This window comes from Adiantum capillus-veneris, chromosome 25, assembly GCF_014529385.1.
Source record: "Adiantum capillus-veneris isolate H3 chromosome 25, ASM1452938v2, whole genome shotgun sequence".
Lineage (NCBI taxonomy): Eukaryota > Viridiplantae > Streptophyta > Polypodiopsida > Polypodiales > Pteridaceae > Adiantum > Adiantum capillus-veneris.
In genome coordinates this window covers 10,061,926-10,076,290 of record NC_140955.1, presented here as the reverse complement: position 1 = coordinate 10,076,290, position 14,365 = coordinate 10,061,926, and the positions used below count along the sequence as shown (strand labels likewise).

Genomic DNA, 14,365 nt, shown 5'->3' with positions numbered 1-14,365 from the left:
TTCTTCTGAACAAGCAATACTGGTAGACAATAAAGAAAGTACTTGGGCGAACAAGACCCTTCTCCAAAAGTTCATTTACTTATTTAAGAATTTCTTCTTGTTGTAAGAGTCTAACTCTATATGGTGGTTGATTTCGGGGTGAACTGCCCGGAATTAGATCGATACGATGATCTTCCGGTCTTTCAAGAGCTAGGAGAGTATCAGTAAAGCAATCCTTGTACTGATTAAGAAAAGTTAGGCGATCTTTATCCAATTTTGACAAAACATTTTTATCACTCATCTTTCTCTTTGACAAAAATCAAATAACCAAAAAGACACTTCTTTCTTTCTCTATTAACAATGATGTGATTGACCATGGGTATAGGTCAGTCACTAGCACTTGCATCTACATCATATTGCTGCCCTTTGAAAGGAAAGGGCGGTTTCTTATGTGCATAATCTGGGATAGGATGAATTTGCAATGCCAAGGCATTCCCGAAATAACATCACATCCTTGTATTGGAGCAACTAGGAAAAACTCTCGATCAGAGTACTTTCCAATCTTCAAATTCTAAAGCCCTTGCACAGGAGTAGAGTTCATGGTCAACCCCTCAAAGGCTGAACCAGAGTTTATTCAAGTTCTCAACCTCTCGCGAGTGATAGCGAGAAATTCTAAGGTGTCCAACGAGATGAAGTCCTCTGTCAAACCCGAATCAAGAGCCTAGATCAAATAGGACCAGGACTCTTTGCCCATTCAAAGCCCCACTCCTTTAGTGGCTGTCTTTAGCTGTCTTTTTCCTCTCTCTTTTTTTGTGTTGGCTTCTACGTTAGGACTGAATTTGACATAGGAGGCGGAGAATCTTTCTTCAGGTGTGGGCAATCTGGTTTCCTATGGCCTTTCTCACCACAAAAGAAACATTCGCCCTCTTCAATGTAGGTCTTCAACTAAAAGGTAGTCAAGTACTTGCTTCACTTAGCCCCCTCTGGCTTCTTTTCTTGGTCTTTGGGCTCATCTGAAGGCCGCTTTCGAGAGGGAGTTTTTGTCTCAGTAGATAGAGCCTTCTATTTTACATGAAAGGTACTAAACTCTTGCTTGGGAGGAGTTCCTTTCGAATGCAAATTTCTAGCAACCAGAGCAGATTGCATCATAATTTGGAGAGTGTTTCGTGAGTACACCTTCATATTTTTTGAAATGACGGTCAAAGTCCAGCTTCAAACTTTCGCATCTCGAAAACAACTTCATGCTCTTTTTGGGAGAGCCAATCCCATTCTTTCGTTACATCTGTGTCGAAGTCATGAGAAGGAACTGAGCATAGAAGTGCTTTGGGGCCTCACTCTGCAAAGCATTTAGACGCAGAGTCTAAGAGTAGAGGACCCTCAGGAGTTGTACCTTGTTGTGATCAATAAATAAAGAAATAACAAAAAGAGAAGTCTTTGGGGCCAATGCTTCAGGGCGCGGAACTAAGCCGTGCCGTGTCAACTCTCTCAGCTAGACACCACAAGGACATGGATACATCCAACACAGGAGTTGGGCACGAAGATGGCTTCCTACAGAGAGCATCTTATCCAGCTTACGGAGGACGGCTTTGTGACGAGACCCAGCTACATGGACACCCATTTGTCTCATGGGATAGGATGTGCTATTGGCCAGATATGCACATCTTCACACTAGCTTCAGGTCGAGACTGGCAGATAAAGCAGAGTACCAGCAGAGGCCAGGACATGCCCCCTGTGTCACATGGAGACTGAGACACACTTGCACTACACATGCCACTTCCCAGTCTACTATGAGCTACGAGGCTGCTTCCACTGCCTATTTAGAGAGGGCTTTGGACCACTCTCCAGAGTCATGGGATATGAGGACCAGAGATGTCTGGGTTTGTTTTTGCTCGAGCTGCACAGACACAAAGAGAGCTTGATGAGAGAAGAGGCTAGCCAGTCTCATAAACGGATCACAGACTTCTTTAGAGCAGAGAGTGCACAACCAGAGGAGCTACCACCACAACAGAGCCCACATTCTCCTTGCACCAGAGGCACGCTAATCAACCGAGCTAGGGAGATCCAGACGCCCATGACTACGGAGGACTACAGAACATCGACGAAGGCTGCGTCCGGAGAGTCGGATCACTTTGGCTCGACATGCACGATGCCCGATCAGACTACTGACCATGGACGAGATTGATGAGATCCGCCAGCGACTGATGTTGGATCTCCTATGATTTAGCTCTTTCTAAGGATGCACCCGCATTGTGTTGTATTAGCCCCCCTTTCGCTTCACCCCCCACTCAGATCCTACACAATCCCAGCTAGCTGCTTAGTTCACATCTGGAAGTTTAGGATTCCTTTGTACAGTTTTTTTTTTTTTTTGTTGCTCGACTTTGTATCAAATCCACCACGTTGTAACTTTCTGGTCTCATAGATCACTTTGGCCTTTTGAAGACGTTAATATAACATTTCATTTCTCTCTCTATTAAATTTCAGTGATTTTAAAGTTTTTGTTCGTGTGTTGCTATTGATTTCTTGCTTGGAGTGTCCAAGCCTGTTACAGTGGTATCAGAGCAAATCAGCATGATCTAGATCTGGATACTTCTTTTGCCAAGGTGCACGAGGCTCTTGAGAAGTCTCAAGCAAGGCATTGGAAGGCAGCTATAACAAACTACTGACGTGTCAAAGCCCTGAAGAATGGAGTCAACTTGCAGATGCTGGCCAAGGGGCCTAAACCCTAAGAGAACAAGTAACAGAAGAAGAAGTCCTACCAGCTTATGGGGACCCCGTGCGATGGGGCCCCGAGTGACATAAAGGATTTAAATGAAGCTGGACTCTCAAGACTTGCGCAAACTGATGACATGGCAGATTTCCAAAAATTGCGTTCGCATGATGACGTGGCAAGCTGTATGGATTTCCGCTTTTTGCGCTGACTGTTGTACAGATTTCCGTGATTTACACTGGCAGCTTTTCGGAATTGCTTTTGGACCAGAAGTTTTTAAGTTTCAAGGCTTTTCATGTAAAACTGCTTTTGGGGCCTAGGGCCTTTAAATATGAGGTTAGGGCTCATTCTCTTGCATGCTTCCTGAAGGAGGTGCAGAGTCTGGAGGTGCAAAGTTTGGAGTACCGGCTTGTGCTGGGTTGATGCAATATAAAAAAATTCCGAACGGGGCGCCAAGGTTTGGGGCCAATACTCTTTGGGGTGGAATTCCGCCACTCCGTGTCGCGTGTCGCCTCTCTCTCTCAGTTCTGTATTTATTGAAGTGTTAAAAGTCTGTTCAATCTGTTATTGGCACGTGGTGCCCATCCTGTGACAGCAGCAAAAAGGATCGACGCAACTTACAGCTGAAGGAAGATGATTGCATGCTTTTACGGTTTGAGAAGGCACGCCTAAGGAAACAAAAGGGCAAAGAGCGGCTTTTTCCAAAGTTGAGTATGCAATACTATGGCCCTTTCTGGATTCAAGAGAAGATAAATGATGCCAGATTGAAGCTGCCAGATACTTGGAAGATTCACAATGCTCTTCATGTGAGTCTATCGAAACCTTTTTAAGGCGAGCGCGTAATCAAGAAGGAGAAGAGACTCCAAGAAATGAAAAAGGTTGACGAAGCTTGAAGAGGAAGAGAAGGCTTTGCTTGCAAGTTGCCAGATATCCCGCACACATGGCTCTGTGCGCCATGTCGACATGCTTCATCGACCTCTATAGCCAGTTTTCCACTTCTTCCTAGATAGGAGTGTCTGGAGGATTAGAATCGACAATTTTGTGAGTCTGTTCGCAGAACCTGCATGTGCAGACGAGTGCATTAGAATAGGTTTTCCAGTTTTGGAACCCTCTTGCATAAATGGTTTGTACACGTGTTTTGATAGATGTTATTACATTATGGTGGGCATCTGGCATGACATGCACGTAGTTTTCGGTTAGAAGAATCCAACGAGCTATTCCCCACATCGATCGAATTCCCACGTAGAAAGATGCGCAATAGTTTCACCCAAAAATTAACCCCCTAGTCAAACTTATTAATAAATCATTTTTATGATTTATTTGTAGGAATTCGACACAGGTTTTGCCCTACCTAAGCCTAGAGGAGTTCATAACCAATTATTTGGCCTATAAAGGGAGCACCTAGCCTAGTGCTTGAAGATCAGATTGGCCTAGCGCTAAATGACTGCGAAGCATAGCTTGGTGTTTTGGGCATTCATCCTTAACATGTTCTGGAGCAGCAAGCAATTGGAAATCCGCCATCGGTTTTGCTCATTTCATGTCACAAGACGGGCACCACGTGCCAAAAGAAAAGAACAGATTGAACAGACTTTTAGCACTTCCATAACAACTGAAGTGAAAGAGAGAGACGACACGCGACACGGAGTGGTGGAATTCCACCCAGAGAGTATTGGCCCCAAACCTTGACGCCCCTTTCGGTATTTCTTTATATTGCATCAACTCAATACAAGCCGGTACTCCAAACTCTGCACCTTCTCCACAAGAAGCATGCCAAAGAATGAGCCCTTAGCACATATTTAAAGGCCCTAGGCCCAAAAAGCAGTTTACATGAAAAGCCTTCAAAACTCAAAAGCTTCTGGTCCGAAAGCAATGCCAAAAAACTACCAGCGCAATTTGCGGAATTCCGTACAACTGCCACGTCATCAATCAGCGCAAAACGCGGAGCGTCCGTACAATTGCCACATCATCAGTTTTTGTGTGTGTGTGTGTGTCTGTGTGTGTGTGTGTGTGTGTCCTGCTTTATTTTAATCCCTTTATGTCATTGGGCCCCCATCGGATGGGGTCCCCATAAGTTGGTAGGACTTCTTCTTCTGCTACTTGTTCTTCTTAGGGTTTAGGCCCCTCGGCCGGTATCTACAAGTTGGCTCCATTCTTCAGGGCTTTGACACATCAACAATTTGTGACATCTCCTCTTCTTGAAAGAGAGTAATCGTCCGCGATTACAGCATATCTGCAAAACAACTCAAGTAAGCTCAAAAAATTTCTGAGGGTCATTCCGAGGGACATTCAGTTTGCTCTTTTTGCTAAGGAGTTAGCTTCTCTTTTCGGCTCTTTTGATCAAGGAGTTGGCTTCTCCTTTCGTCCAAATCAGAACTCTTGATATTCCGGCGTAGTAAAATTAGCCATCACACCTAGACCGCACTGATCTCCCACGGGTGTCTTGATGCACTAAAATTACATACCCAGGCAATCTCATCCAATTAGGAATATTCAGTGGTTGGCACATCACAATGCAACACAAATGCTCACATATGCATGTTACAAGACATAGAAACATAAAGCCACCGATGAACACTCCCACCGCAAATAACCATTCAGGTCCGGGCCATAAGCTGCTTAACGACTCCCTCATCACTCCTCCCGCATAACCTAAAAAGGTCCGAGCCGGGAGATATAGAGGCCTTTTACAACCGAACGCCCCCCAGACCGCAGCCTGCGTTGTTTGGAGGTGCAGAGAGTAACCCCTGCTCGGACTTCTTAATACTCCTCTCGCATAACCATCCACGTCCAGGTTGGGAGTCACAACAACAATACTCCCTCGTAAATAACCACAAGGGTCTAGGCCATGAGTAAAAACAACACTTTTCAATCATTCAATACTTCCCCCGCAAATAATCACAAGGGTCCGGGCCATGAGTATGAACAAGCATTCCCAAACATCATTTCTCACTACTCCACCCGGGAGTAAAATCACCAATCATTGAAACCAGTATTAAAACCAGAGTCAAACAATTCAAATCGGCACCAAGACAGGTTCAAAACAGATACCATTCATTTCAAACAAATTCCAAACAGGATCACCAAACAAGTTCTCAAACATATTTCAAACTTAAAAAGCAATCTCAACATCAGTCGAGCTCGAAAAGTCGACTGACTTTCCATCCTGAAATCTTCACCAAATAATTAGGGTTAGGTTCATTCCATAAGATCGTAGCCGAGCACCACATGGTCCATCAGCTCTTGGACAAATAGTGTTTCTTTGGCGGCGATGGTAGTTCCAAGATAGCAATCGCACTGGACCTCCAAGGTCATCTGCTCGTGAAGAGACATCCATTGGGAGATGCGGAGAAATTTCATGTTATAATCTGCTAGGGTTTCCATGGCAAGTATTTCAGGATACCCCACTCTGCCAGAAGTTGCACTCCGAAGGAAGATGTCAGAAACCATATAACTTCGGGCAAAAATTTTCTTGAAAGCTTGCCAAGTCCTTGGAAGTGTGCGGCTTGGTAGCTATAGACATCAACATCTGCATGGCACTGCTTTTGAGAAAAACAGTGACTCGAAACAAATCTTGGATCCTTCTCTTGCGAGTAATCTTTTTGGCTTATGCCCTGAAAGACATGATGAGCAGTGAAGACGGAAGCGCGCACAATGCGCGATGAAGTAAGTGGGAGTGACTAGTAAGTCCGGGCTCGGAGCACGAAGGTAAAATTTCCAATGAACTTTGGAAGTGTGATCTTGCTCTGTCTGCTCTTTGGTAGGACCAGTATGCTTTCAGAAAAGCACACGCCTGATGCTCTGATACCATTGTCACAAGACAGGCACCACGTGCCAATAGAAAAGAACAGACTAAACAGACTTTTAGCACTTCAATAACAACTGAAGTGAAAGAGAGAGAAGACACGCGACACGGAGTGGTGGAATTCCACCCCAGAGAGTATTGGCCCCAAACCTTGACACCCCTTTCGGTATTTCTTTATATTGCATCAACTCAGTACAAGCCGATACTCCAAACTCTGCACCTTCTCCATAGGAAGCATGCCAGAGAATGAGCCCTTAGCACATATTTAAAGGCCATAGGCCCCAAAAGCAGTTTACATGAAAAGCCTTCAAAACTCAAAGGCTTCTGGTCCAAAAGCAATGCCAAAAGCTACCAGCACGATTTGCAAAATTCCGTACAACTACCACATCATCAGTCAGCGCAAAACGTGGAGCATCCGTACAACTGCCATATCATCATTTTTTTATTTTTGTGTGTGTGTGTGTGTGTGTGTGTGTGTGTGTGTGTGTGTGTGTGTGTGAGAGAGAGAGAGAGAGAGAGAGAGAGAGAGAGAGAGTCCTGCTTTATTTTAATCCCTTTATGGCACGGGGGCCCCATCGGACGGGGTCCCCATAAGTTGGTAGGACTTCTTCTTCTGCTACTTGTTCTTCTTAGGGTTTAGGCCCCTCGGCCGACATCTGCAAGTTGGCTCCATTCTTCGAGGCTTTGACATGTCAACGGTTTGTGACATTTCAGCCCAGCATTTTGCAGATTTCAGCCTATTGCCACTTATCCCCTGCAAATCAGCCCTAGCGGTTTCAGATTTCACCCCTTCGAATCGGCGCGGATCTGCACTCATTAACGATCCTCGTTGCAGTCCGGTACTTCAACAGCTCAGCGAGCCTCCCCTCGGCCATTCCTCGCCGTCATCAAGTGCTCCTATTGCTGTCCATCATCGACATTGTTGAGATCTGTGTTTTCAGCCCTTCATTCCTCTCACATCGAGAGAGCAATTCAGCCCCAAATCTACCGCTTGGTGGCCATCTGCAATCCCACATCGAGAAGGATCCAAAGGTGCATCAAAGCAGCCCCGGAGGTGCCTCGTCTTGAGGAGTTACCAAAGTCAATAGAGTCTGCACTTGAGGTATTGTATGTATGTACATCCCATTTATGTAATCTAAAGCAAATACCACATCGGCAACGGTGTGGGGGCCCTTGAAAGGGTTGTTTGGAACCCCATCGAGTGTGATTTTTGAGGTAACGAAGAGGGGGGGAGGGGGGGGGGGGATATGGACGTTGGGCCCATGAATGATAAGCCCCTACCATAATTTTGAAGATTATGTAGAAAAGAGAAGAGGAAGAGGGCATCCTCGAGGATTAATGGGAAGGCAGAAGGGCAAAGTGTATTTCTTGACCCTGCTATTTGATGTCCATGTTCTGTACACTATACACGAGGGATACCAGAAGGGAGAGCTCTAGCCATAGAGGCAATGAAATGCATTTCGGGCTTCCAGAAAATCTAAGAAAGTTTCATACTTTCACAAAGCTGGAAGTGCTAGTGTGGGTAGGCATTGATGAAGAGGAGTGAGAATGTAAGCTTGAGTAACACAAACATCGGTAAGAATCTATCAAAACAAGTTTTTTCCTCAACCCAAGATTCTAGAACTATTTTCAAACCGTTTTGGGCATTGGTCACATTTTGGATTAATGTAGCATGTTTTGTGATTGTTATGGTTGTCAAGAGTCTCAGCTTTTAATCCTTATATCTCATTGTCCATTTGCTTCAGCTCGTCTTGATGAAATGTTTTCAAGAATCAGAACTCTTTGTAGATTGCCGATTGAAGTTAAGGGGCTGAATAACGTTCGTTTTAAACCTCAATTAGCGTGTTTGGGTACAACATGATTCATGTCCACCTATGGATGTCATTTATCTTCACAAATCAACCTAAAAAAGCCACCTACATTTTGAGTCCTCGAAAGGGGCCTCTAAAACTTTTCAAAACGTTCCATGCTTGAAATCGAAACCCAGCTGTGTTTTATGGTCACCAGGACAACCATAATAGATAGCGTACAGTGAGATATGGAAGACTTGCACTCTTGGATAGAGTTAATTGTTGAGATAGGCATGTCCTTTTTAACGACAATGGGAAACACCTCTACATGTGCATACCTTTTGCTATTGACATTTAGCCTATGAGTTGTAAGCTTCTAAGAAGGGCTACATGGAGAGTTATCAGCTGGATAGCCACTCCAACTTTCTACATAAATAAAGTCCAAGCCTATGTTGTACATACTATTCTATGCTAAAGGTATTATCAGCTTTTTGTGTATTGAGTCCACTTTTTTAAAAAGTGTGTACTTCTTTCTCTCTACTGTATGAAGCTATGGCTGCTCTAGTTTTCAAGCCACCTTGAGCTCATTGCACGCACACACCCTCCCAACAACTGGTATGAGAGCCGCCTTTCGATCCCGATCCCCGCTTCCCTCATCACGCGCATCTTCCCTTGAAACCTTGAAGCTCTTGAGCTTGAAGCTGCACGTCGAAACAAGCAAGGTAGCTCATGAGCAAATGAGCATTGGCAGTGGAAATCAAACAAGAAGAACCAGCTCATAGCGAGGCTTGGCAGAGCATGATCGAGCAGAAATGGAGAACTAGCACCATTGGCGTATGTAGAGCAGTCTCAGATCATGATTTTCTCTTGGAGTTTCTTTTCGCCAGCTCCATTGCAGAAGTACACCTTTCTCGACTTGCTGAAGAGTGGGTTTTGTGGGCTTCATAGGAGTTTGGTTTTTGATACCAAGTGATGCACTGTACACTGGGCAATTAGGGGCAGCGTGTGCAGACAATTGGGCAAAGCACACACAAAATCGATTTCTACAAGCAGTGGAGCTCACAAGCACGTCAAGGCCAAATCGGGGCTATTGAGAGAACAAATTCGGGCAGCTCTTAAGGCCAACGCAAGAGCAGTGAGCAAAATCGAAGCAATAGAAGCGAGCCGGAGCGAATCTAAGCAGGCAATTAGAGACAAACCGGGGCAAGCTCATGCCGATCGGCCTTCGTGGATGCTTTTGCAGCAAATGGGCGCCCCTTCTTGCACTCTCCGATCACGGGATAGCTTCGAGATCATCTGGGCCTTGCTTGAACGACATCTGCTACTTCTGTCCCATTTCGCCATTTCTCAGTTTGAGCATTGCACACATCAAGTATAAAGGTCTTTTGAATTAAGTTGTTCCTTTATTTTTTGGGCTAGTGGAGTTTCACACTCCGGCAAGTTCAACCCCGTGCTCAACCTGCGAATTTGATAGCAAGTCGCTCTCAGACCCGCGTACAAATTGCACAACCTTGCTTCGGGCATTCGAGAATTTCAAAGTTTTACGAGGATTCTAATTCTCGACTTCAAAGTACTCACGGCTAAAAGCTTCACTTGCTGACTCAAGGCACGCCATCGAGCTTCAAAAGCTTCACAATCGACTCAAGGCACACAATCGAGCCTTTTGACTTCGTGCATTCTCTCAAGTTTCAATTCGAAAGCTATCAAAGTATTGCACAAGCTTATTTTGCATTTGTACAAAAGCATTGCATAATTATCGTTTCATTATGCATTTTATTTTTCCTTGCACTCAAGGCATGAAGCCTTGCTTTACATTATGTCTGACAAATCTATCTTCAAAGGATGTGAGAGGACTAGACACTGCCCCAGTTATATCTGGAGGTAAGACCTTCCTCGAAAGAACCTTCGTGTGACATCATTCGCACCCTGTTATGTATGCTAAATATCTTTGTCAAGAAGATAACCAAAGGTGAAGCTATTGTCGACAAAACATGCACAGGCTGCAACGGTGGCAACAGCAAACCATATCAGATGATGAAGACGACTAGGAGCAAGGGAAGGTGCTATTAAGAGTAGACACTGACAGTTATAGATATGGTTATCTTTCGCTTTTCATGTTTAAGGGGAGGAATCCTTAAAGTCTATGTGACACCATGTCTGTTCGAGACCATGATTTAGTCTGTGTGACTACCCTAGTCTGTGTGACTGCTTGCCTGTGTGGCATTGAGTCTCGATCGAGCTTGCTTCAATATAGTCCATGCCTAAGGGGAGGATCTTAGCGACTATGGGAAACACCTCTACATGTGCATACCTTTTGCTATTGACATTTAGCCTATGAGTTGTGAGCTTCTAAGAAGGGCTACATGGAGAGTTATCAGCCGGATAGCCACTCCAACTTTCTACATAAATAAAGTCCAAGCCTATGTTGTACATTGTATGCTAAAGGTATTATCAGCTTTTTGTGTATTGAGTCCACTTTTTTAAAAAGTGTATGTACTTCTTTCTCTCTACTGTATGAAGCTATGGCTGCTCTAGTTTTCAAGCCACCTTGAGCTCATTGCGCACACACACACCCTCCCAACATTAATTATGTAGAGCTAAGAGCCTCTCACTGGTTACAGAAGAGCATTCTTGCAGAGTTGTTAGTTTGTCAGGCTTTTATGATCTACAGAAAATCACTATTGGTTTAGACATCAGAACTTGGTTGGCGCTTCCAAGGAACTGTAATGGATGCCATCCATTGAGACTCCTAAGCATCCTAAAAGGCCTGTGAGACTGCAGAGTTGGTTTGAACAGGACTGGGTATTTAGATCGACGTAGATGCTCATACAGGGTGGCCAAATTGCTGTAGTTTATTGCCGGAAAATTATTGTGCACCTCACACTTAAAATACAATACCTAATAATCTGACTAGTGTACTAAAAATCTGTGTGTGATCCAGAGGCCCCAGCTCCATTCAGACGGCCAGTGGGATGCTCCTGCCAATATTTCTAGCCTCAGATACCCAGGCATGGAGGATTAGTACTGACACATTGAGGGAGAGTGTGAAGAGCATTATAGTCCCAATCACAGTCAATCATCCACCACATGCTGTCCTTCAGGTAAAATCTTCCGCACTAAAGACAAATTTCATTACCTTGAAAAAACTGAGCGCACAAATGCATCATAAAAGGGTCTCCAATGAAGAGTAAGGGATAACTTCTTTGAGAACTTCTTTAAAAACTTGTATAGAACACTTCCCCACCTAGCCTGTAAGGTGGACAAAAATTCAATCAGATAACATATTTCAAGAAAGTTTATTTAGAAAAACGGGACATAATTTACCTGCACATAGTAGTTCTCGTCATCACGCAGGAAGAGGCTCAAAATAACTGTAATAAAGAGCTCAATGTCTGCCACTTCCAGATAGCTTCTTGATTGGAGAAAGCTGAAAGACACAAGCAACATACCTTCAGATTTCTTCATTTTATTGCAGCTCCCATTTTGACAAACGAGCTGACTACATAATCATTCCTCTTCCAAGAGACACATGATTATGATGATCTGAAATTTAATCTTTTTGTGGACACTAATAGATCTTTCTTTCTTTCTGTCACCTTTTCTTAGGCTTTTGAACATTTTATATATACCAAGATGAATCCAGGATAAGCCCAGATTCACCCTTAACGGAAAGTGCAAGGTGTAAACACATCGTAGTCACCCACAAGACAATATAACCATCAGCTCCATCATGCATGACGAACTACCACGACACCCTTAAGATATTTATGATTTTTCTTTTCTTTGATCGTACCTTTAGCTCCTTTTCTGTTAAAGCGTTATATTCACCTTCTAGATGTTATTCCTCTGTACTTACAAGCCTCCCATCACACATGCACTCAATACACATACATGACCGGGATCTCAGGAATACTGAGGGTTTGCACTTGCACTTTGCCCGTTTCAGGCCTGTTCGTTCATTTTCCATTTTTAGGATAAGGATTTTCTTTTCGGTCGTGGTAATTGACAGAGATATTTGCTCAACCTTATCCTGGCTCACTATATATATGGCCTAGTTCCTTTCTCTTGCATCATTTGCGGAGTTTTCCATATGGAATTATTAAACTCACCAGCATTTTGTCCATCTCTCTCCTCTGCCTCTCGCATCATTGTCTCTTCCCTCCCTCCTTCCGTTGCACACTCGAACATGGTATCGGGGCTCTAGGCGTGCTTTGTGAGTGCTGCCATCGCCCTTGCCATCTCTCTGGCCTACTGCTTGCTCCTCCCTCTGTCCCTCTATGCCTTTTCTATGTTAGCATTTCTTAACCCTCTGCCAATGTTAACACGTCGTAGCTTCTAGCAGTTTTTTCAAAGAAAATCAAAATGCTAGCTTTACCTGACTGCTAGCGTTTTTGTAATGACCTTTTGCAGTAGCATTTTTCTTTTTCAGAGGCAGCCTTCCCGCAATCACCCTTCAGCTTGCGGTCCTTCCTTTGCAAGCACTTTGGGGTTGGAGATTCTCCCCCCCACTGTCGGCTCTACGCACTCAGCCTTGGCATCTATTGCTCAAGAGCAGGATACCCTACAACCTATGATCAGAAGTTGGTACACTTACATTCTCGTAGCTTCTTTCCTGCTAGCTCCTCTACAAGAGGAGGTGGAAAAGTATTGATATGGACTGCCTCAGAAGCTCAAACGTTATTGCCTGAAGCAGAAGGCCACAAGCATACAGCAGATGATGGCTCATGCTCAAGACAGCTATGATCTCCTTGTGGGAAAGTTGACATTTGGCGAGAAATAGACAAAAGAGCAAGCAAAGAACAAGGACCATCAGCAAAAGCAAGGTATTCCAAGTTCTGAAAAGAAAATTCAGCAAAAACCTAGAAACGCTGAAGAGAAGATGGAGCGGTTAAAGCAAGGCAAGTAGTGGAGAGGTAAGGCACTATAGCAGGCCCAACTCGAGAGATTGAAGACAAGACAAAGGCTCCAGGGCTTTGGAGGAATGTAAAGGCAAGAAAACCAAAACCATGCCTAGCGTAGTACCTAGAGTAACAAGGAACGGGCGGAACACAGCCCAAACGTTCCGAAACGGCGTTCGGACGAGTCCCATTCCCGAAACAGAATCAGGAACGGAACACTGTTCCGGAACAGGGTGTAGCCGGAACGGTGTTCCGGAACGGGCGGGAACGTGAGGTGGAATGGCGGAACGCGGGGCAGAATGGGCAAAAATAGGCATTTGGGGCAGATTTGAGGTTGTTTAGGGGACATATTTGGGGCAGTTTGAGGGCAGGTTTGGGGGTAGATTTGGGGTTGTTTAGGAGTTGACTTGGGACTAAGCTGAATGGAGGTAATTCAAGCCTTACTCTAGTCGACCATTCCGGCCCCGTTCACGTTCCAGGTAACTATGGTACTACTAGTACCTAACATGCTTGAAGTGCAGCAAGAAGACAAGATACGGGAGTTATGTAGAGCTTGAGGAAGGATCAGAAATTAAAGGCTTGATATTATTCGATACTGGGGCCAAGGCAAGCTTCCTCTCTCGAAGTTGCAAAAAAACCCAAAGGAGATGGGACCCCATATGAAAGCCGCTTACACCAAGTCATAAGGTGGCAGTTACTCCCTTGATCGACAAGCTCGAGATGCACGTCCAAGGTTATGTTGGACAAGAGGATTTCCATATCATGCCTTTGGAAGGGTATGATGTTCTATGGGGGATGCCTTGGAATCATTAGCACCATATAATGATCGACACCAAGGCCAAGAAGCTGCACTTGCGATACAAGGGCAAAGATTTTGTAGTGAATTTCAAGCTTAAGGATCACTCCATCCCAATTGTTGTACCTACATCAGCACTTTCAAAGTAAATAAAAATATGTGCCAAGATACATTGTAATGTTTCAGCTGAAGTGATTGATGGTGAATGCTCAAGATGAGTAGTTAATAAAAAATGTGCACCAAGATACATTGTAATGTTCAGTAGAAATGATTGATGGTGAATGCTCAAGATGAGTGCTCATTGTGTACTCAAGGTGTTGCTAAATTGGCTTTATCTGACAGAAAAATAATTCTAAATGAATTATTGGATTTATAAGTGAGAGGGTTTTCTCG

The 14,365-nt window shown here is 44.3% G+C and overlaps 1 protein-coding gene across 1 annotated transcript in view; it reads right to left on the bottom strand.

Annotated features, from left to right (window-relative positions):
• Window positions 1-14,365, bottom strand: part of LOC147424409 (proteasome activator subunit 4-like) — a 239,300-nt gene that overhangs the window by 208,061 nt on the left and 16,874 nt on the right. Inside the window, exons 2-3 of the mRNA XM_086499516.1 lie at window positions 11,603-11,705; window positions 11,415-11,527 (exon numbers count right to left, since the gene is read on the bottom strand). Coding sequence (XP_086355642.1) covers window positions 11,415-11,527; window positions 11,603-11,705 — 216 coding nt within the window. The remainder of the gene's footprint in view (window positions 1-11,414; window positions 11,528-11,602; window positions 11,706-14,365) is intronic.